This window comes from Pygocentrus nattereri, chromosome 4, assembly GCF_015220715.1.
Source record: "Pygocentrus nattereri isolate fPygNat1 chromosome 4, fPygNat1.pri, whole genome shotgun sequence".
NCBI lineage: Eukaryota > Metazoa > Chordata > Actinopteri > Characiformes > Serrasalmidae > Pygocentrus > Pygocentrus nattereri.
In genome coordinates, this window is record NC_051214.1 from 20,866,843 (window position 1) to 20,890,812 (window position 23,970).

The window sequence follows — 23,970 nt, forward strand, 5'->3', positions numbered from 1 at the left end:
ACGAACACAAATGCGGTTTCTGTTAAAAGTTTAGAACTGACACTTTCAACAGACATTTGTTTCTGCTTCTTTCAACAAATCATGACTGTGAATTCATAAACAGTCTATTTTCAGTGTGTGGGATGCACTACAGTTATCGACTACATGCATTAATACTGTACCTTCACACGTTGGTGTGTCTGCAGACCAGTTGCTGGTCTCCATGCAGGTGAGGATGTTCTCTCCTCTGAGTGTGTATCCTTCATTACAGGTCACGTCACAGGACGAACGGAAGGAGAACTTTCCCAGCGGGTCAGCGCAGGTCATGTGACTATTCACAGGGGTCAGCAGGGTGCCACAGGACACAGCTGGAACAACATGAGTACTTCAAGTCAAGTCAATACAGTACAGACAAAGTGCAAAACATACAGACGTAAGTGTGCAAACATTAAACTGTGGTCAGTCCCCCACGGACCCTCACAGAGCAGGTACTATTCGGGTGACCCTCAGTGTCGCTGATGGACTGAGAATAGTCCACCAAGCAAAAATACCCAGCCAACGGCGTCCTGTGGGCAGCGTCCTGTGACCACTGATGAAGGACTAGAGGATGACCAACACAAACTGTGCAGCAGCAGATGAGCTATCGTCTGTAACTTTACGTCTACAAGGTGGACCGACAAGGTAGGAGTGTCTAATAGAGTGGACAGTGAGTGGACACAGTGTTTAAAAGCTCCAGCAGTGCTGCTGTGTCTGATCCACTCGTACCAGCGCAACACACACTAACACATCACCACGTCAGCATTACTGCAGTGCTGAAAATGATCTACCACCCAAATATTACCTGCTCTGAGGGTCCATAGGGGTCCTGACCACTGAAGAACAGGGTAAAAGGGGGCTAACAAAGTATCAGAGAAACAGATGGACTACAGTCTGTAACTGTAGAACTAAGTGCATCTATACAGTAAGTGGAGCTGATAAAATGGACAATGAGCGCAGAAACAAGGAGGTGGTCATGATGTTGTGCCTGATGGGTGTATGTAGGTACGTGAGCACAGCAGTTACTGAAGTAGAAATATAGAGTACTTGAGTAAACACAGTGTTAGCAGCATTGTTCCAGATAGTGCAAGTAGAGCATCAAAAGAGGTGTGTGTGAGTGTAGAGTATGTGTGTGAGGGGGGCTTTCAGATCTGTCCTTGTGAGTTTAAAAACCTGATCGCTTGAGGAACAAAGCTGTTGCAAAGTCTGGCAGTGGTGGCACAGATGCTCCGGTACCTTCTGCCAGATGGCAGCAGTGAAAAAAGTCTGTGTGAGGGATGGATGGGGTCGTCCACGATGCTGGTGTCTTTGCGGATGCAGCGTTTGGTGTAAACGTCCATGATGGAGGGGAGAGAGACCCCAGTGATCTTCTCAGCAGTCCTCACTATTCGCTGTAGGTTTTTGCTTGGGCATAGATGAGACTGCAGTGCTCTGAAGATGACCTCAGCTATTTCCAAGGCTGAAGTGTACTTGTTGATGTGGTTGTGTGTGGTGTGTGTTTTACTACTGAACCAGACGTCTTCAGAGAACGACAATGTTTCATCAGTATATCGGCATTTAATGCATTCACAGAACTTTTCACAGAACTCCTACAAAAGCACAACGTTCTTGCAAAACATGATGTTGAAGCGATCTCTCTGAAGGAAACACGCACCCGGTTAATCTCAAATTGGCATCTATAGCATTGAATTAACACCCACATTGTTGCTGCTGAGCGCTTAAAGTGACATGGTGAGAAAAATAACATGTTAAGGTCCCTCAGTGCTTTTGCATTTCCTCGCAAAAGTTTTGCATTCTCTCGGAAAATCCATTGCATTCGCAAAAGTGAATGCAAAGTCATCATGATGGAATGCAAATATTTGCAAGGAAGGGTGAAATTATTGTGGGGGAACACAATGTCATTACTTGTTTTTTTTCCACGGCAAAGTATCAAATTAAGTAAGTATGAAGTATAAAAAATTACTTCATGTGGTCACAAGCAATTGAACTACTTCTGTTCAAGTCAGATTCAAATAAAAATAAGGTTAATTGAAGTTGAATAAAACCAGCTTGTTACCATGCACCAAACTGACAAGCCATTTTTAAAGTGTAAGTCAAATAAGTAGGTTAATACAATAATAAGTAGGTAGTACAACACTGCCTGTATTTCTAATCAAATTACATAGATCACATTTTTTAAACTGCAGCAGAAATGTCCTGATCTGATTACAACATTACTACAGTGACTAGCCTTGAACTCAGATAAAAGGGGGTGACTAGTCTGGACTACAGGCAGGTCAGTTTAGCACCCAGACTCTTTTAACACAGAGCAATGCTGTTGTAATACATGCAGAATGTGGTTTGACATTGTCTTGCTGAAATAATCAAGGCCTTCCCTGAAAAAGACGTCGTCTGGATGGCAGCTTATGTTGCCAAAACATGTATATATCATTCAGCATCAATGGTGCCTTCACAGATGTGCACACCACCCATGCCATGTGCACTAATGCCCCCCTAAACCATCAAGGATACTGGCTTTTAAACTGTGCACTGATAACAAGCTGAGTGGTCTTTAGCCTGGAGGACACAGCGTCCATAATTTCCAAAAGAAATTTCTAATTTTGATTTGTTGGACCACAGGACACTTTTCCAGAGATTTCTCCAGATTCTCTGAATCTTTTAATGATATTATGTACCGTCGATGATGAAAAGCAAAGGTTCTTTGTTACTTTATGTTGAAAAAAGTTTGTTTGAACAGGGTGGTGAATCCCACCTCATCTTCACTTCTGAAAGGCTTTTTTATACCCATATCATGTTGCTGACTTGTTGCTAATTAACCACTTTTTTTTAGCATTGCACAACTTTACCAGCCTTTTGTTCCCCCATCCCAAAGTTTTTGGAATGTGTTGTTGGCATCAAATTCAAAATGGGCAAATATTTTTACGTTTTGTTGTCTTTTTACTGTTTTCAATGTAATATCAGGTTTAAATCATTGGCATATGAATAAAAATTAAAGCAAAATGCAATGATGTCCAGACATCTGATTCCAACATTACTGCGGTGACTCGCCTTGAACTCGGATAAAAGGGCATATTTGACAACCAAAGCACTGATGTTTTGACACCCTGCCCAGTGAAACTAGACATAGCACTCTGCTGAAAGACGTCCAGAGACCTAGACCAGAGCGATGGGAGAAAACTTTATCAGCCTTAATCGCTCACCTTCACCTTCACCTTCACCTTCAAGATAACTTTAGCCTTATTAAGAGCATTCTGCTGCTTCTGTGTAGAAGGGAAAGATCTCTTTGGCCTTGTTAGATGATTCCTCACAAACGACCGCGATTAAAGCGCTGTTATGATGGACCTTGTGATAAGAGAACAATCAGTTTTATCTGGACCTGCTCCAACTGACAGCCAACTGTCTTCCTTCACAGATGGCTAATGTCAGCCTTGAATGTGTGGTGATGAGGGGAAACACTTTAAATGATAAATGGTGATAACGTTCCTGTTTTTCCGGAAGGCACAGTGAGTGAAAGTTGTACCCATCAGCAGCTAATATTCCAAATTAGTGGGGTCACAGGGCCAGATCCCTAACCTCCAGCCCACGACTGCCCTTTAATGGCTATTACAGCAATCAAACACTTCCTATAATTGCTGAGCAGCTTTTTGCATGTCTCCTCTGGTATTTTTGTCCATTCATCTTCAGCAATGAGCTCCAACTCTTTCAGATTTTAATGACTTTCTATTAAAAGACTGGTTTACCAAGAGAGACACTGGAGTATTTTCACCTAAAATGAGTTCATGAAGCGAGTCTTGTTATAAAATGATAACAGGACATCAGAGCCATAATTACTCTTTTAATACTTTTACTTTTGATGCTTAAGTACATTTGAAGGTAAATGCTTTAGTACTTTTACTCACGTGGAGGTCTAAAGGGAGGAACTTCTACTTTTACTGGAGTAATATTTTACCTTGGGTGTCTCTGCTTTAACTCTGGTACATGGTTTGTGCACTTCATCCACCACAGAAATAATGAATTAAAAGTGTTTTGTCCTATTTTCCATACATAGACCGTATGGACTGGACAGTGAATGGTACACTTCTAACCTCTAACAATGTTTGTGTATGACTTCAAACTTTGTCCAAAAGCAGAAGAATACATTTTCCATACGGGCCGTTTTGAGGTTCTCTTTTAAAAGCTATAAACAAAGGCACTGCTGCACTACGCAGGGTGAAGTGGCTCAGTAAACACACACACTACATTCACATGTTGGCGCTTCTGCAGTCCAGTTTCCGGTCTTAAGGCATGTGAGTGTGTTCGCTCCTGTTAGTGTGTATCCTTCCTCACAGCTCACAGTGCACGACGAACGAAAGGAGAACTTCCCCAGCGGATCAGCACAGCTCACATTGCCATTCACAGGGGTCACGAAGGGGTTACATGCCACAGCTGGAATAGACACCCTTATAGAGGTTAAAGGTCTCACAGCTCACAGCTGCATAGTTAATTTAAGCATTGTCAAGATAAATGAAAGACTTTTATAATATCAAAAGTAAACAAATATGACAATTGCTTAATTCTGCTACCTAATTATTCTACATTTTAAACATTTTTCAAAAGAATTTTTTGTGGTATGTAAACAGTGTTGAAGTTTCAAAACATTCTGCTGTCGCTTCATCTATACAGTCCATATATGGAAATGAAGCTGCTAAAACAGCCTAGTTTGAATTCACTGTCTTTGTGACGTCACAAAAAACCAACACATTGACATACATCCGTACTCAGGCGACAGGCGTTTAGCCCCGCCATTGATGCTGAAGTTACAAGGGGTGCTTCAGTCCAGAATGCGTTTTAAATTACACATAATGCAATGCAGCCAATCAGAACAGAGCTCATTTATACATATCAGTCTTAAAGACACCATCATGAAAACTGAAAACTCTAAATAAATCTAAACTAATGTTATATGTTGATCGCGGGGGGAGGGGGGGGGGGGGTGAAATGCAAGACTTGGGCGTCTCTACTTTAACTCAAGTACATTGTACATAATCAGTGGCTCCGCTGATTATGAATCGTTTAATGTTACTAATTACCTCAGTATCAGACGCCTTGGGTTGGGAAGGACATGTGGTTATTTTCAACTTTGGAACTGAATGTAGTCACATAGTCTCTCAGATAACCTCCTGTAGCAGGTTTTAGTGAAGTGAAGATGTCTAATATACTTCCTGAAGACGATAGACAGTAAAAGATGTGTGCAGTAAAGCAGATTCATTTGTTTCATTTAACAAGTAGATTCAGCGTCTTTGTTTACGGTCACTGATGGTCGGCCTGAACCCTGCAAAAATGCAGCACACTCCCATTACAGCACATACCCCCTTCAAGACACTCCCACTACACAACGTTCACCACAAGACACGTCTGGAAGGTATGAGCACTGGAGAAATGTTACTACAACCTACTGCTCTTTTATAACATCCTTTAGTCTACTCAGAGTCTCCTGTTTGATTGACCTGCAGTTGGAGGCTGTTTAGCAGCTAGTTGTTTGTTAAAAGGGGAATTACACTTTTTGTCTGTGCATTATTCATTGGTGCAGATGTAAACAAAGTCATTCCTAGGTGTTTTCTGTGAAAGGGCACATTGTAGAGACACTCACCATCTCAAATTTCTGTACAGTGGTGGTGATAGGAACCAGGGGTTCCGAAGTCTGAGACACAAACCCACATGTGTCTTCTGAGATTTTAGATGTAATGTGGATGAAAGTAAAATTGAGCTAAATCTAAAGTATCAACTATTTAGCTGCCTGTTTTATCAACCTGCATGTACCTCTCCACCATGAATTAATTAAAAAAACATTTTAGATAAAACTTTATCACAAAACTATCGTAAAACAGTGTCTCCGGTATCAGGCAGTGTATTCATAACCATTTCTTATAATAACTTTCTGTGAGGTAAGTTTTAGAGGGATTTCTTATTTATAAGAGGGTCTTCAGACCTGGTTTCTATCACCACCCCTGTGGATAATTCTGACTCGGTAAGTTTCTTTAGAACAAGAAACTGTGTCTCTGACCATATTTACGTCTTAACTATTTATTTATGCAGAATTTAAGAAAAAATCTCTAAAGTTCCCCCTTTAATGTACAACCCCATTCCAAAAAAGTTGGGATGCTGTGCAGAATGTAAATAAAATAGGCAAATCATGTAAACCATATTTTTAAGAGAAAACACTACAAAGACAACATATCAAATGTTGAAACTGGGAAATTTTATTGTTTTTTGAAAAATATAGGCCTGTTTTGAATTTGATGCTAACAACAAGTTTGAGAAAAGTTTACCGGACTGGCCCGTTTACCGCTGTGTTTCATCACCTCTGCTGTAGTTTTGAAAGTGAAATGTTTTCCTGTTCTTGTTTGATGCAGGATTTCAGCTGCTCATCAGTTCAGAGTCTCCTTTGTTGTATTTTTTATTTCATAAAGTGCCAAATGTTCTCAGTGGTGACAGGTCTGGACTGCAGGCAGGTCAGTTTAGCACCCAGACTCTTTTAATATGGAGCATTGCTGTTGTAATACATGCAGAATGTGGTTTGACATTGTCTTGCTGAAATAATCAAGGCCTTCCCTGAAAAAGACGTCGTCTGGATGGCAGCTTATGTTGCCAAAACATGTATATATCATTCAGCATCAATGGTGCCTTCACAGATGTGTACACCACCCATGCCATGTGCACTAATGCCCCCCTAAACCATCAAGGATACTGGCTTTTAAACTGTGCACTGATAACAAGCTGAGTGGTCTTTAGCCTGGAGGACACAGCGTCCATAATTTCCAAAAGAAATTTCTAATTTTGATTTGTTGGACCACAGGACACTTTTCCAGAGATTTCTCCAGATTCTCTGAATCTTTTAATGATATTATGTACCGTCGATGATGAAAAGCAAAGGTTCTTTGTTACTTTATGTTGAAAAAAGTTTGTTTGAACAGGGTGGTGAATCCCACCTCATCTTCACTTCTGAAAGGCTTTTTTATACCCATATCATGTTGCTGACTTGTTGCTAATTAACCACTTTTTTTTAGCATTGCACAACTTTACCAGCCTTTTGTTCCCCCATCCCAACGTTTTTGGAATGTGTTGTTGGCATCAAATTCAAAATGGGCAAATATTTTTACGTTTTGTTGTCTTTTTACTGTTTTCAATGTAATATCAGGTTTAAATCATTGGCATATGAATAAAAATTAAAGCAAAATGCAATGATGTCCAGACATCTGATTCCAACATTACTGCGGTGACTCGCCTTGAACTCGGATAAAAGGGCATATTTGACAACCAAAGCACTGATGTTTTGACACCCTGCCCAGTGAAACTAGACATAGCACTCTGCTGAAAGACGTCCAGAGACCTAGACCAGAGCGATGGGAGAAAACTTTATCAGCCTTAATCGCTCACCTTCACCTTCACCTTCACCTTCAAGATAACTTTAGCCTTATTAAGAGCATTCTGCTGCTTCTGTGTAGAAGGGAAAGATCTCTTTGGCCTTGTTAGATGATTCCTCACAAACGACCGCGATTAAAGCGCTGTTATGATGGACCTTGTGATAAGAGAACAATCAGTTTTATCTGGACCTGCTCCAACTGACAGCCAACTGTCTTCCTTCACAGATGGCTAATGTCAGCCTTGAATGTGTGGTGATGAGGGGAAACACTTTAAATGATAAATGGTGATAACGTTCCTGTTTTTCCAGAAGGCACAGTGAGTGAAAGTTGTACCCATCAGCAGCTAATATTCCAAATTAGTGGGGTCACAGGGCCAGATCCCTAACCTCCAGCCCACGACTGCCCTTTAATGGCTATTACAGCAATCAAACACTTCCTATAATTGCTGAGCAGCTTTTTGCATGTCTCCTCTGGTATTTTTGTCCATTCATCTTCAGCAATGAGCTCCAACTCTTTCAGATTTTAATGACTTTCTATTAAAAGACTGGTTTACCAAGAGAGACACTGGAGTATTTTCACCTAAAATGAGTTCATGAAGCGAGTCTTGTTATAAAATGATAACAGGACATCAGAGCCATAATTACTCTTTTAGTACTTTTACTTTTGATGCTTAAGTACATTTGAAGGTAAATGCTTTAGTACTTTTACTCAAGTGGAGGTCTAAAGGGAGGAACTTCTACTTTTACTGGAGTAATATTTTACCTTGGGTGTCTCTGCTTTAACTCTGGTACATGGTTTGTGCACTTCATCCACCACAGAAATAATGAATTAAAAGTGTTTTGTCCTATTTTCCATACATAGACCTTATGGACTGGACAGTGAATGGTACACTTCTAACCTCTAACAATGTTTTTGTATGACTTCAAACTTTGTCCAAAAGCAGAAGAATACATTTTCCATACGGGCCGTTTTGAGGTTCTCTTTTAAAAGCTATAAACAAAGGCACTGCTGCACTACGCAGGGTGAAGTGGCTCAGTAAACACACACACTACCTTCACATGTTGGCGCTTCTGCAGTCCAGTTTCCGGTCTTAAGGCACGTGAGTGTGTTCGCTCCTGTTAGTGTGTATCCTTCCTCACAGCTCACAGTGCACGACGAACGAAAGGAGAACTTCCCCAGCGGATCAGCACAGCTCACATTGCCATTCACAGGGGTCACGAGGGGGTTACATGCCACAGCTGGAATAGACACCCTTATAGAGGTTAAAGGTCTCACAGCTCACAGCTGCATAGTTAATTTAAGCATTGTCAAGATAAATGAAAGACTTTTATAATATCAAGAATTTTTTGTGGTATGTAAACAGTGTTGAAGTTTCAAAACATTCTGCTGTCGCTTCATCTATACAGTCCATATATGGAAATGAAGCTGCTAAAACAGCCTAGTTTGAATTCACTGTCTTTGTGATGTCACAAAAAACCAACACATTGACATACATCCGTACTCAGGCGACAGGCGTTTAGCCCCGCCATTGATGCTGAAGTTACAAGGGGTGCTTCAGTCCAGAATGCGTTTTAAATGACACATAATGCAATGCAGCCAATCAGAGCAGAGCTCATTTACACATATCAGTCTTAAAGACACCATCATGAAAACTGAAAACTCTAAATAAATCTAAACTAATGTTATATGTTGATCTCGGGGGGAGGGGGGGGGATGAAATGCAAGACTTGGGCGTCTCTACTTTAACTCAAGTACATTGTACATAATCAGTGGCTCCGCTGATTATGAATCGTTTAATGTTACTAATTACCTCAGTATCAGACGCCTTGGGTTGGGAAGGACATGTGGTTATTTTCAACTTTGGAACTGAATGTAGTCACATAGTCTCTCAGATAACCTCCTGTAGCAGGTTTTAGTGAAGTGAAGATGTCTAATATACTTCCTGAAGACGATAGACAGTAAAAGATGTGTGCAGTAAAGCAGATTCATTTGTTTCATTTAACAAGTAGATTCAGCGTCTTTGTTTACGGTCACTGATGGTCGGCCTGAACCCTGCAAAAATGCAGCACACTCCCATTACAGCACATACCCCCTTCAAGACACTCCCACTACACAACGTTCACCACAAGACACGTCTGGAAGGTATGAGCACTGGAGAAATGTTACTACAACCTACTGCTCTTTTATAACATCCTTTAGTCTTCTCAGAGTCTCCTGTTTGATTGACCTGCAGTTGGAGGCTGTTTAGCAGCTAGTTGTTTGTTAAAAGGGGAATTACACTTTTTGTCTGTGCATTATTCATTGGTGCAGATGTAAACAAATTCATTCCTAGGTGTTTTCTGTGAAAGGGCACATTGTAGAGACACTCACCATCTCAAATTTCTGTACAGTGGTGGTGATAGGAACCAGGGGTTCCGAAGTCTGAGACACAAACCCACATGTGTCTTCTGAGATTTTAGATGTAATGTGGATGAAAGTAAAATTGAGCTAAATCTAAAGTATCAACTATTTAGCTGCCTGTTTTATCAACCTGCATGTACCTCTCCACCATGAATTAATTAAAAAAACATTTTAGATAAAACTTTATCACAAAACTATCGTAAAACAGTGTCTCCGGTATCAGGCAGTGTATTCATAACCATTTCTTATAATAACTTTCTGTGAGGTAAGTTTTAGAGGGATTTCTTATTTATAAGAGGGTCTTCAGACCTGGTTTCTATCACCACCCCTGTGGATAATTCTGACTCGGTAAGTTTCTTTAGAACAAGAAACTGTGTCTCTGACCATATTTACGTCTTAACTATTTATTTATGCAGAATTTAAGAAAAAATCTCTAAAGTTCCCCCTTTAATGTACAACCCCATTCCAAAAAAGTTGGGATGCTGTGCAGAATGTAAATAAAATAGGCAAATCATGTAAACCATATTTTTAAGAGAAAACACTACAAAGACAACATATCAAATGTTGAAACTGGGAAATTTTATTGTTTTTTGAAAAATATAGGCCTGTTTTGAATTTGATGCTAACAACAAGTTTGAGAAAAGTTTACCGGACTGGCCCGTTTACCGCTGTGTTTCATCACCTCTGCTGTAGTTTTGAAAGTGAAATGTTTTCCTGTTCTTGTTTGATGCAGGATTTCAGCTGCTCATCAGTTCAGAGTCTCCTTTGTTGTATTTTTTATTTCATAAAGTGCCAAATGTTCTCAGTGGTGACAGGTCTGGACTGCAGGCAGGTCAGTTTAGCACCCAGACTCTTTTAATATGGAGCATTGCTGTTGTAATACATGCAGAATGTGGTTTGACATTGTCTTGCTGAAATAATCAAGGCCTTCCCTGAAAAAGACGTCGTCTGGATGGCAGCTTATGTTGCCAAAACATGTATATATCATTCAGCATCAATGGTGCCTTCACAGATGTGCACACCACCCATGCCATGTGCACTAATGCCCCCCTAAACCATCAAGGATACTGGCTTTTAAACTGTGCACTGATAACAAGCTGAGGAGGACACAGTGTCCATGATTTCCGAATTTTTAATGCAGTGCTGCCTGAGGTCTCAAAGATCACAGCCAGCAAATATTGGTTTTTGGCCTCGTCCCTTACATACAGAGATTTCTCCAGATTCTCTGAGTCTTTTAATGATATTATGTACTGTAGACGATTAAAAAAAAGGAAAAGTTCTCTGCTGTTTTATGTTGGGAAACATATATTTGATGGTGCAGTCGTTCACAGAGTGGTGAACCCCTCTTTATCTTTACTTCTGAAAGACTCCACCTCTTTGAGAAGCTCTTTTATACCCAATCATGTTACTGACCTGTTGCCAGTCAACCACCAGGTGTTTTTTATAGTATTCCACAACTTTACCAGCCTTCTGTTTCCCCTGTCCCAACTTTTTTGGAACATGTTGTTGGCATCAGATTCAAAATGAGCTTATTATTTTTTAAAAAACAATTACATTTCTCAGTTTTAACTTTTAATATGTTGTCTTTGTACTATTTTCAATGAAATATAAGGTTTAAATTATTTGCACATCATTGCATTTTGTTTTTATTTACATTTTGCACAGCGACCCAACTTTTCTGGGTTGTTCTTTATAGGGCACAATTGTTTCAAGCATCTGCAGTGGTAGATGTATTAGTACCTGTGCAGGTGGGGGTCTTGTGTGTCCACTGTCCAGTGTGATCACACTGGCTTGTGTGTGAGCCTCTCAACTCAAAGCCCTCCTCACAGCTGAATGTGCAGGTGGAGTTGTAGCTGTTTGTGGAGATGGGATGACTGCAGTTCAGACTCCACCCACTGGAGTTTCCAGAGATTGGAGAACACTGTACAGCTGTGGATCCACAGAGAAATGTGTGTGAGATTGACATAACAGGTTCAAGGGCTGCAAAGCATCAGAGTCAGTAGTAGAAATTCACAGTGAGGTGTATATTATTGTGTTTGCACTAATTAATTCTTCAGACACACCACAAACACCCTACATTTAAAAGCCCAGATCCTACATTTTTCTTCTATTTCACACCCACTGCCTCAATCAAAAAGCAGTCCGGACTGAAACACTGCTAACAGTCAGTAATATAAGAATGAGTGGGTGGGGCTTACCTGCTGGAGGCTGATATATGTAAATAACTTGATTTGGGTAACATCACAAAAACATTGACTGTGTTTACATGCACTTAATAATCTGATAACTGCAGAAAAATCAGATTTTTGTCAGTAATCTGATCAACACATTTACATGCACTTAAGTAATCAGATAATGGGGAAACTCTGGGTCGATGTGACAAAAGCGTAACATAAAACGTAAACTTCATACAGCGGCATTTTTTTAAAACATCATGCAACTTTACCTGAAAATATGAACAAACATCATCTAGAAGACTAGAAGAATATTTAAATCCTTCATTTCAGGATTAGATTGGTTTCAGCACCAAAAGTGTTTTGCTGCATCTCGTGGCAACGCTGATCACTTATTTCTGGTACCACTGTCTGATCTCACACATGCACAGACTGAGAAATCAACTTCCTAAAAACACACTCATGATAAGTTGGTCATTAACACTAATATACACTCACTGGCCACTTTATTAGGTACAGTAAAAAGGTTGGGCCACCTTTTGCCTTCAAAACTGCCTTAACTCTTCGTGGCATTCTTTCAACAAGGTGTTGGAAACATTCCTCAGAGATTTTGGTTGGTTATTTGAGTTACTGTAGCCTTTCTATCATCTCGAACCAGTCTGCCCATTCTCCTCTGACCTCTCACATCAACAAGGCATTTTAGTCCACACAACTGCTGCTCACTGGATATTTTCTCTTTTTTGGACCATTCTCTGTAAACCCTAGAGATGGTTGTGTGTGAAAATCCCAGGAGATCAGCAGTTTCTGAAATACTCAGACCAGCCCGTCTGGCACCAACAACCACGCCACGTTCAAAGTCACTTAAATCACCTTTCTTCCCCCATTCTGATGCTCGGTCTGCACTTCAGCAAGTTGTCTTGACCACCTCTACATGCCTAAATGCATTGAGCTGCGGCCATGTGATTGACTGATTAGCTATTTGTGTTACCAAGCAACTGAACCTAATAAAGTGGCCGGTGAGTGTACATCAATCTGTTACCAACATTAACATGCATTGTGAAAGACCGGTAGAAGAACATGACCATTGATACCTTCACAGACTGAGAGACTGTGGCTCCACTTCCCCTGAGAGGTGCAGTGCGTGAAGTTTGTACTCATGAGCTGAAAACCGAGATCACACTCCATCCAGCAAGTGGACCCATAACTGAACTCGTCCAGAGGGTCCATACAGTGCAGAGAGCCATGAGGGACAGACTTCAGTGGGCTGCACCTTAAAACTTAAAAGACATCGAAATATAGCAAATGGGAATACCTACATGTTGTGTCAGCATTATGACACTGTCAGCAGTGCAGCACCAACAAACAATCCTCACTTTTCTGTGTCCAGAAAACACACTGCAGAAATATTTAACTATTCATGGACTGAAGCTTGAAGTATTTGAACCAAGCAAGACGCAACTCTTCATGTTGAGAATTGGCTGTAATCAGACATTATTTCTCAAATATTTAAATGGCTTGGGTTCAGATTGGTTTATCAGACATCTGATTTAACAGGGACTATTGTTAGGCGCTGCACTGAGATTTATGATACAATTTTGACAAAATCATTGGAAATGTTGGCAAATATTTGGTCAAAGAAAACTAGTGGCATCGGACAGATGTTTACATTTGAGTGATATTACATTTGAGATGCATTTATTGTTCTCCAAAGCAGAAGAACAATTTAGGTGATGCTGAACTTCTGTGCTGAAATATCTGCATTTTATTCATTTTATTGCATTTTAACCCCACAGACATAAATGGTATGTTTTCCATATCAACATTTTATAAATCGCTGTTGTCGGGAGAAAACCTTGTATTTCCAAAATGGTAACTTTACAGGAGACGGAAAAAACCTACTATGCTTTTAATGTAAGTCAATGGAACCAGACATTTTTTCAAGTAATTTTGGCCCATTTCTGTTAGTCCATTCTTCATCGAATTAACCGACAATGTAAACAGCAACAGGCATTTTCAAATCATGTCAAAAACTGAAAAACGACAAAAAGGAGATACAAGGTTTTCTTCCGACAATAGCGAAATGTTGATGTTTTGTTATTGCCAGCTATGTACATGTGCATCTGGAATTTTGGAATTTATTAGGCTAAAATTGGGGTAAGATAGAGTTTTATTAGGCTACAGTTAGAGTTCTACACCGATTAGGCATAACATTCTGACCACCTCCTTGTTTCTACACTCACTGTCCATTTTATCAGCTCCACTTACTCTATAGCTGCACTTTGTAGTTCTACAGTTACAGACTGTAGTCCATCTGTTTCTCTGATACTTTGTTACCCCCTTTTACCCTGTTCTTCAGTGGTCAGGACCCCCATGGACCCTCACAGAGCAGGTACTATTTGGGGTGGTGGGTCATTCTCAGCACTGCAGTGACACTGATGTGGTGGTGGTGTGTTATTGTGTGTTGCGCTGGTCTGAGTTGATCAGACGCAGCAGTGCTGCTGGAGTTTTTAAACACCTCAGTGTCACTGCTGGACTGAGAAGAGTCCACCAACCAAAAATATCCAGCCCACAGCGCCCTGTGGGCACTGTCCTGTGACCACTGGTGAAGGACTAGAGGATGACCAACACAAACTGTGCAGCAGCAGATGAGCTGTCGTCTCTGATGTTACATCCACAAGGTGGACCGACAAGGTAGGAGTGGACAGTGAGTGGACACAGTGTTTAAAAACTCCAGCAGCACTGCTGTGTCTGATCCACTCGCACCAGCACAACACACACTAACACACCACAACGTCAGTGTCACCGCAGTGCTGAGAATGATCCACCACCCAAATAGTACCTGCTCTGTGAGGGTCCATGGGGGTCCTGACCACTGAAGAACAACGTATCAGAGAATCAGGGCTAACAAAGTATCAGAGAAACAGATGGACTACAATCTGTAACTGTAGAACTACAAAGTGCTCCTATACAGTAAGTGGAGCTGATAAAATGGACAATGAGCTCAGAAACAAGGAGGTGGTCATAGTGTTATGACTGATCTGTATGCGTAGTTTTATTAGGATTTTTGTCAGGGAATTTCAGAGGGAATTTTGCCAACCTACAGCTACATTCAGGTCCAATTTAAGGCTTAGTGCTGTTGATAAAGTCACAATGAACATTACGCTATTGTCTGTAATGAGACAGTTGTACCACAGTTACAGTTCTATCATGGACTATATGCACTGATACTGTACCTTCACACGTTGGTGCATATGCAGACCAGTTGCCGGTTTTGAGGCAGGTGATTCTGTTCTCTCCTCTTAGTGCGTATCCTTCCTCACAGCTAATATTGCAGGATGAACGGAAGGAGAACTTTCCCAGTGGACCATCACAGCTCATGTGACCCTTTGCAGGGGCCAGCAGAGTGCTGCAAGACACAGCTAGAATGACATTATGACATTAGTGCACACAGAGGTATAGAACAACGAGACTGAATGATGTGGGCCTTTTGACCTCTTTCAGGGGGCATGAGAGGGTGTCAGAAGACCTAATGCATCTAATTGCTTTGCGTCTTGGGTCAAATACAAAACGGATAGTGCTGTCGCTTTTCTTTCGCTCAGGAATACAGCTTTTTTTCTCAATGCCTACATTTCCGCAGTCATTGTGTAAGGCCTGAAAAATTTGGTCATATTACACAATGTTATTAAAGCTGTTTTGCAAGAAAGGAAGGGAGAGGCTTTGCCCTTCTGCCAGACTTACTGTGAGAACTAAATGCACTTCCACCCACGCCTCTGAACCTAAATTAACAGGAATAAAAGCTCATTTGTTGCATACAGTTTAATGTTCAAGCAAACTGAATTTAGTACCTGTGCAGGTGGGGGTCTTGTGTGTCCACTGTCCAGTGTGATCACATTGGGTGGTGAGTGATCCCACCAGCTCAAAGCCCTCCTCACAGTTGAATGTGCAGGTGGAGTTGTAGCTGTTTGTGTTAATTGGATGGCTGCAGTTCATGCTCCACCCACCAGTGGCAACAGTAATTGGAGGACACTGAACAGCTGCAATTTAAGAAAAATATTAGACCTTCGAGGATCTACGGACTCATTTTGTAGTTCACCCTTAACAATTGGATGAGAAAAATAGTGGTAAAGTAAGTGTTGTATACTTTGTTAGCCCCCTTTTACCCTGTTCTTCAGTGGTCAGGACCCCCATGGACCCTCACAGAGCAGGTACTATTTGGGGTGGTGGGTCATTCTCAGCACTGCAGTGACACTGATGTGTTGGTGGTGTGTTAGTGTGTGTTGTGCTGGTCTAAGTGGATCAGACACAGCAGTGCTGCTGGAGTTTTCAAACACTTCAGTGTCACTGCTGGACTGAGAATCGTCCACCAACCAAAAATACCCAGCCAACAGCGTCCTGTGGTCTGCATCCTGTGACCACTGATGAAGGACTAGAGGATGACCAACACAAACTGTGCAGCAGCAGATGAGCTATCCTCTCTGACATTACATCCACAAGGTGGACCGACAAGGTAGGAGTGGACAGTGAGTGGACACAGTGTTTAAAAACTCCTGCAGCACTGCTGTGTCTGATCCACTCATACCGGCACAACACACACTAACACACCACCACCATGTCATTGTTACTGCAGTGCTGAGAATGATCCACCACCCAAATAGTACCTGCTCTGTGAGGGTCCATGGGGGTCCTGACCACTGAAGAACAGGGTAAAAGGGGGCTAATAAAGAATGCAGAGAAACAGATGATACACAGAGCGTCTGCCTATGAAATGTTTGGTAATGCCTGCAAAACATTCCAATAATCACCAAAATAATGGCCACAAGTTTTCACTAATTATCAAGGGGGGAAAATAACACTTAGTGATATGGACAGAATTTCCCTTTGTTATGAATGGGACTTGATTCTCTGTTGTCTGCATAAAAGGGGGAATGAGTCCCCATCAAGTGGGGTAGTTAACTGGCTTTGGCAGTTGTAGGCTACAGTTTGAGTAGCTGAAGTAGTGTATAGTAATAGTAGTAGTCGTCAGTCAAATGACATCAGTGACATCAGTCAAACGCACAGTACAGTTAGTCTGGTTGTAGTGTGTAATGTATGTTACAAGATTCATTTTTGACTAGTGCATAATAAAATTCAGAGGACTCAGAAATAGTAGAACAAAATCTACTGGCATGTACCGTTAAACCTTTTGTTCTACTGCAGACTAATTTATCCAGGGTTGATTTATGCCATAGATAAAAGTGACTTGCATTTTTATTTAGACACATCACAAACAATAAAATGACGTACACCTTCCGAGGTCTATAGCCATGTTATCAGTGCTGGGAATTGTGTCATTTCATACCCTGGCACTCAGGAGGGTCACTGTTCCAGTCCCCTGATTCCAGACAGTGTAGATTCTGTGAACCTATTAGTGTGTAACCATGAGCGCAGTGGAAATGGCAGGAAGAACTGAACTGGAACTCTCTATAAACATGATTGCACTGCAAAAATCCCCAGATTGGTTGCCTGAGCGGCCTGCACTGTACAGCTGAAAAGCAGAGAAAATGATTATAGCAGACAAAAAAAAAACACACACACACACACACACACACACACACACACACACACACACTTTTAATATCTATCTCTTGTATGAAAATATAAGGATAATAAAATGTATGACAACAGGTTAGCACATCCTCTGTAGTAAACAAACTTAAATATGGCATATTTCTGTTCATATCTTCCATTTAAGTGCTGAATTTAACATATAGGGATTGGAAAAATGAAGAGTAATATATTAAATGTGTAAAATTCCACCAATATGATAGATTCAGCAAATAAAAAATAATTGTGCATTAGAATATGCAGATGTGTGTGCTGTGTAGAGGATATCTTAACTTATTCTCAATTATAAAGTCAACAAAACATGCCATTTGACAAGGGCCGCCCAAACCTTTGCCTAGGAAGTCATATTTAGCTGCATGATGGGTCACTGGCTATATTAGAAAGTATCATAGGTTTCCAGAAACCTTGCTAGCATTTAAGAAATATATATGCGTAAAATGTTTTTATGTCTTTTGAATTGAGTCATTTTGATATTTTAACCCTCTACTCCACACATTATGAGAGCAATTAAAAAAAATTATCCGATTCATTTTTCTTACATACATTTAACCTGCTTATTGAATTCAAAACATTGTTTAAATAATAATATGTGCAGGGGTCTTTTTGGGGTATGTTGCCTTGTGGCAACACTGTGCGATGATGGGATGAAATGATATAGATCTGTGCTCCCTGAAGTGAGGTGAGATCTGGCTTCTGACTGGTTGAATCCTTTACACTGTCACACAATGTTGCTTCTAGGCAACAAACACATTTCTGCAATTTCACAAAACTGAGAAATGATACTGAATGTTAAAAAGAGGTTTGAAAGTGCCCAGTAAGAGAGAGGATGACCCAATGCATGCTTTTTACTGACTTACTCTGCCCTTTATTGTTAACCCTGTCAGTGTCCTTGAATATGTATAATATTACTGTAAAGTGAGGAGAATGTTTGTTGCCCTGAGGCAACATAGTGCAATAGAGGGTTAAGCTTTTAAAAATGTTGCTGTTTGAAAATATGGACAAAACACATTAATCGGCTGTTGATGGAAGCTTAACTGGTCAGTTATATCGGTAAGCAATTGGTCAGTATCTATATGATGGGCTTAATGAAGATTTTTATGCCACTGCTGTACCTTCCTCACAGCGGGGACCAGTGAAACCCGGGTGACACTTGCATATGTAGCTGCCGATGTTTTCCACACACTCGGCATGTTCACTGCAGGACGTATTTAAACAGGACGCTGCACACACACACAATGCACAATAAACACAACCACTTACATTCATTTAGAAAAGTAAATGTAGTCTAAGACGAGGCTTAATCTTCAAAAATCCCTTTAATTCTCCGTCTTAGAGTTCTTTCAGCCTTAGAGCTGCCAATTGACTCGATTACTTGAATGTAATAAAAAAAGTGACATCATTCTCAAATTCCATACAGAATTTACAATTTGATAGTGTTTCCATGTGCACTATACATAAGAGTTATCTTACTACAATACCCAGCATGCATTGTGCAAATCAATCAATCCTGAATGCTATCGTATGCTATGCAATGCTATCCTAATGATCTAAAAATGAATAAACACAACCAGTCTAGCGTTACTGTAACTAAGTCGTCCAAGGAAATTCCCAAGGAAAATAGTGAAAAAGAAGCCAAACTGATAGGCAGTTTTTTTATTTTGCCCGGAGTGAAGCTTTAAAGCTTTATATATTTTGTATTTTTTAAATATTTAGTTGCATAATTAATTACATTTCCATTCTGTGTGGACAGGATTGAGTCTTCACTTCTGATTTCACTGTTTGTTTTTGTTAGAATGAGCAAACTTTTTTTGTTAAAATTTAGATCGCACACGTTCCAGAGAATTTCTCTGTTTGTTTCAATGAGCCACGAGTGATAAACACTTAATATTAAATGACATGCTGTGATAATCTCGTCTGATAACTTCAGCTTTTAAGGATTGGAACAGAAATGTCTGTACGTTTATTTATTCACACCCAAAATATGTATGTAATAAATACCAATATGTGTCAAATCTTAGCACCAAAATGCCAAATGTAGAAAAATAAATGTACATATATTTCTTCATATCTGAAATACACAATACTGTGAAAATGCATTTGCCCCTTCACAATTAATTCTACTTTAATTCTATATTTGTCACAGTTGAATGTCTTAGATAATCTAAACACAAAATGCTCATTTTAAATGATGATTTTATTTATGGAAGCCCTACATGGCCCTGGGTGTAAAAGTAACCGCCCCCTTAGCTACTAAATCAACCAGTTAACCAAAGTCAATAGACTATTGGGATTTCACTGGTCACACCCAGGCCTGATTACTGTCAGACCTTTTGAATCTAAACCACTTAAATGGAACCTGTCTGGCAATGTGAAGCAGATAAGAAGAGTTCTAAAGAGATTCAAATACAGTGAAAGTCATTGAAATCTACCAGTGTGGAAAGGATTAGAAAGCCATTGCTGAGGCTCAGGGACTCCAGACCACAGTGAGAGCCATTATCTACAAACGGAGAAAACTTGGAATAGTGGTGAACCTTCCCAGGAGTGGGAACCTTCCAAAACTTCACCAAGAGCGCAATGACGACTCATCCAGGAGGTCACAAATGAACCCAGACTAATATCTAAAGAACTGTAGGCCTCACTTTCCTTAGTTAAGGTCAATGTACATGATTTCACAATGAGAAAAAAATGGGACAAATCACTGCTGACTAAAGAGTACAAAGGCTACATCTAGACGACCCCCAAGACTTTTGCAATAATATTCCATGGACTGATGAGTCAAAGGTGGAAATTTTTTGAAGACATGGGTCTCATTACACTTGGTGTAGAGCCAATACCACATTCCACCATAAGAACATCACACCAACAGTCAAACATGGTGGTGGTAGTGTGATGACCTGGGGCTGCTTTGCTTCTGCAAGACCTGGACCACTTGTCATAATTGATGGAACCATGAATTCTGCTCTCTATCAGAAAATCCTGAAGGAGAATGTCTGCCCATCAGTTCATGACCTAAAGCTCAAGTGCAATTTGGTTATGCAGCAGGACAATGCTCTGAAGCAAGTCCACCTCTGAATGACTCAAAAGAAACAAAATTAAGGTTTTGGAGTGGCTGAGTCAAAGTCCTGATGTGCGTCCCATTGAGACACTGTAGTAAGACCTTACACGGGTAGCTCATGCTTGAAAACCCTCCAGTGTGGTCAAATTAGAACAATTCCACAGAGTGGGGCACAGCGATCGTTCATCGCAAGATATATGGCAAGTTATCGCCAACGTCTGATTGCCCTTTTACTACCAAGGGCAGCACAACCAGTTATTAGGTTTAGGGGGGCACTTACTTTTTCACTCAAGTGTTATAGGTTTTTGAATAAATCTTTATCTTCAATAAATGGAATGATCATTTAAAATGTGCATTTTGTGCTTACTCGTGTTGTTTTTATCTTCTATTAAAGTTTGTTGGATCATCTGAAACACTTAAATGTGACGAATCAGCAAAAATAGACGAAATCCACTGGAGGGCAAATACTTTTTCACAGCACTGTATGCCAGTATATTTCAAAATATGTATTGGCTCAGCCCCAAAATTCCAAATATCTAGAATGTATGTGCAATCTTTGCCAAAATATGTGATGTCCTAGCACTAAAATGCATAATATAGAACTTATGTACAAATATTTCTTCATATCCAAAATATATGTACATAAATGTAATGGCTTAGCACCAAAATTCAAAACAAAGAAAAATATGTGTATATATATTTTTCTCCAATCAAATATATATGTGACATGTGTGTCATGTTTATTAAAGTGACAAGTGTCTTATTAAATGACATAAATTAAAATTAATGTTTTATGTTATTTATGGTATGCATTATGTTATAGGATAGTGGTTCATGTTGCTTATATAGGAATCCAGCAGTGAAGCCCCATTTTTATCATTTAAATATATGGCAATATATTAAAATATATATTAATATGATATGGGACATATGCACACATAGACATATTAAATATGTAATGATGTCCATTTTTAACATGTACATATATATGTACAGAAATATGTGTAAATACACTATATGGAGAAAAAGTATTGGGGCACCTACATCTCATTCTAAATTCATAGGCATTAATATTGAGTTGGTCGCCCTTTTGGGAAGCGTTCCACAAGATTTTGGAGACAGTCTGTGGGATTTTTTGCCCATTCATCCAGAAGAGCATTTGTGAGGTCAGACACAGATGACGAGATGAAAGGGTCTGGCTCACAATCTCTGTTCTAGTACATCCCAAATGTGTTTGATGGGGTTGAGGTCAGGGCTCTGTGAGGGTCAGTCAAGTTCTTCCACACCAAACTTACCCAGCCAAGCCTTTATGGAGCTGCACTGCTGGTTCTTCCCCAAACTGTTCACACAAAGTTAGAATAGAATTGATCAAAATGTCTTGGTGCTGAAGTATTTAGATTTCCCTTCACTGGAACTGAGGGTTCTACAGTATAATCCCCCCTCCACCAAACTTTACAGCTGGCACAGTGCAGTCAGGCAGGTAATGTTCTCCTGTCATTCACCAAACCCAGACTTGTCCATCAGACTGACAGATAGAGAAGCTGATTCACCACAGAATACGTTTCCACTGCTCCAGAGTCCAGTGGCGGCGATTTACACCACTCTATTCGACGCCTGGCATTGTGCTTGGTGATGTAAGGCTTGCATGCAGTAGCTCGGGCATGAAAACCCATTCAGTGAAGCTACTTTTTTTTTTTTGTGCTGATGTTGATGCCAGAGGAGGTTTGAACTCTGCAGTTATTGATCAGCAGAGCGTTGGAGACTTTTATGCTCTGTGCTCCTCAGCACTCAGTGACCCGCTCTCTAACTTTGTGGCTGAGGTTCCTAAACATTTCTACTTTTAAATAATACCACTCACAGTAAATCATGGAAAATCTAGGAGGGAAGAAATTTCACAAACTGACTCGTTGCAATGGTGGGATCCTATTACAGCACCACGCTCAGAATCATTGAGCTTTTTAGAGTGACCCACTCCTTCACAGATTTGCGTAAAGGCAGGCTACATGGCTAGCTGCTTGATTTGATACACTTGTGGCAATGAGACCAGTGATGCAGAGGCGTGTCCCAATACTTTTGTTCACATAGTGTGTATTTGGAATGATATAAATAAATATGTGGATGTATTTCCTTTGCATATGGGTTAATGGTGATTAAATTTGCCAAAAGCAGGATGTAAAGATGGTAGAGTTTTTTATTTATTTTTTTTTACCTTTATAACAGAGGGGTGCTTTGCTTTTGCTGCACTTCTCATCGTTCCACATGGCCGTGTCCTTTCCCCTCTTGATGTAGATCTCCACGCAGTCCTCACCACTGCCCTGGTTATTGGGCTCTCCTTGTGCCCAGTTTGCCGCCTCGTCAGTCAGGGGCTTCTTGGTCCCCACCCAGGTCCATTGTCCCTCCACCTTCCTTATGCCAATCCAGTAGTATTGCTTGTGGTAGGGCAGCGTGTTGTTCAGGTAGGCGATCTCCTCCTGGTTCTGGATGGCCACCATGTCTGTGTAATCCTGCTGGCACCACCGGCGAGCTGTCTCCCAGTCCATATTGCCGTCTGTCCGGTAATGATACGTCCAGGCCTCGACTTCTGTTTGACACGTGATCGACTGTGTTAGAGCTTTCTCAGGACATTGTTTCAGTGTCTGCTGAATTATGTCCACATTTGGGTGTTCCTGCTACTGCAGGCAGTTTTGTCTGTCCAAATTTTCAGGAACATTTTACTGGAACATGTGCTTTTGGTGCTATTGCAGGACGAATATGTTGTGGAAAAGTTCTTAAAATGTTCTCAGGATAAATGACAACCAGTATGTCCAGTTACCTTTGGTTAATGTTAGCTTCTAATATATCTGACTTGAACATGCGTATCAAACTGCCGCAATATCAGGTTCAGCTCAGTTTTGTCCGTTTTTGCCAGATCAGTATTAGTGTTGTTTTCTTTCGGCCAGTCTGTAAATCATCTTACAGCTCGTTTTGTTTGGTGAATGGTATTGGGTATTTCCAATACCGTTCCCCTAGTTCCAATATTCAAACATCCTCTAAGGGGAAAACATTATTATTATTATTATTATTATTATTACATTTTCATTTAATAATAAAAATAGGTGTATCTTGTTTAGTTTATATTCAGGTGATCACTCATAGGTGGTCACTTTGAGTTTAAAACTGAGTTTTAAAAATGAACGGACAAAAAATTTCCTCACCATCAATAATATAGTATTATTTTGAATATATTAATATTATTTATAAATATCATGCATATTATACAGAATGAATCATAATGAATATACAATGAACTACAAACATTTTAGTTTTATGAGTTTAGTTT

General features: G+C 40.2%; 1 protein-coding gene across 1 annotated transcript in view; it reads right to left on the reverse strand.

Moving 5' to 3' along the window:
- Window positions 1-23,970, reverse strand: part of LOC108443223 (E-selectin-like) — a 33,503-nt gene that overhangs the window by 7,888 nt on the left and 1,645 nt on the right. The window contains exons 3-11 of the mRNA XM_037537852.1: window positions 22,861-23,232; window positions 18,709-18,816; window positions 17,331-17,516; window positions 15,838-16,026; window positions 15,226-15,411; window positions 13,084-13,269; window positions 11,559-11,747; window positions 8,471-8,656; window positions 162-347 (exon numbers count right to left, since the gene is read on the reverse strand). Coding sequence (XP_037393749.1) covers window positions 162-347; window positions 8,471-8,656; window positions 11,559-11,747; window positions 13,084-13,269; window positions 15,226-15,411; window positions 15,838-16,026; window positions 17,331-17,516; window positions 18,709-18,816; window positions 22,861-23,232 — 1,788 coding nt within the window. The remainder of the gene's footprint in view (window positions 1-161; window positions 348-8,470; window positions 8,657-11,558; window positions 11,748-13,083; window positions 13,270-15,225; window positions 15,412-15,837; window positions 16,027-17,330; window positions 17,517-18,708; window positions 18,817-22,860; window positions 23,233-23,970) is intronic.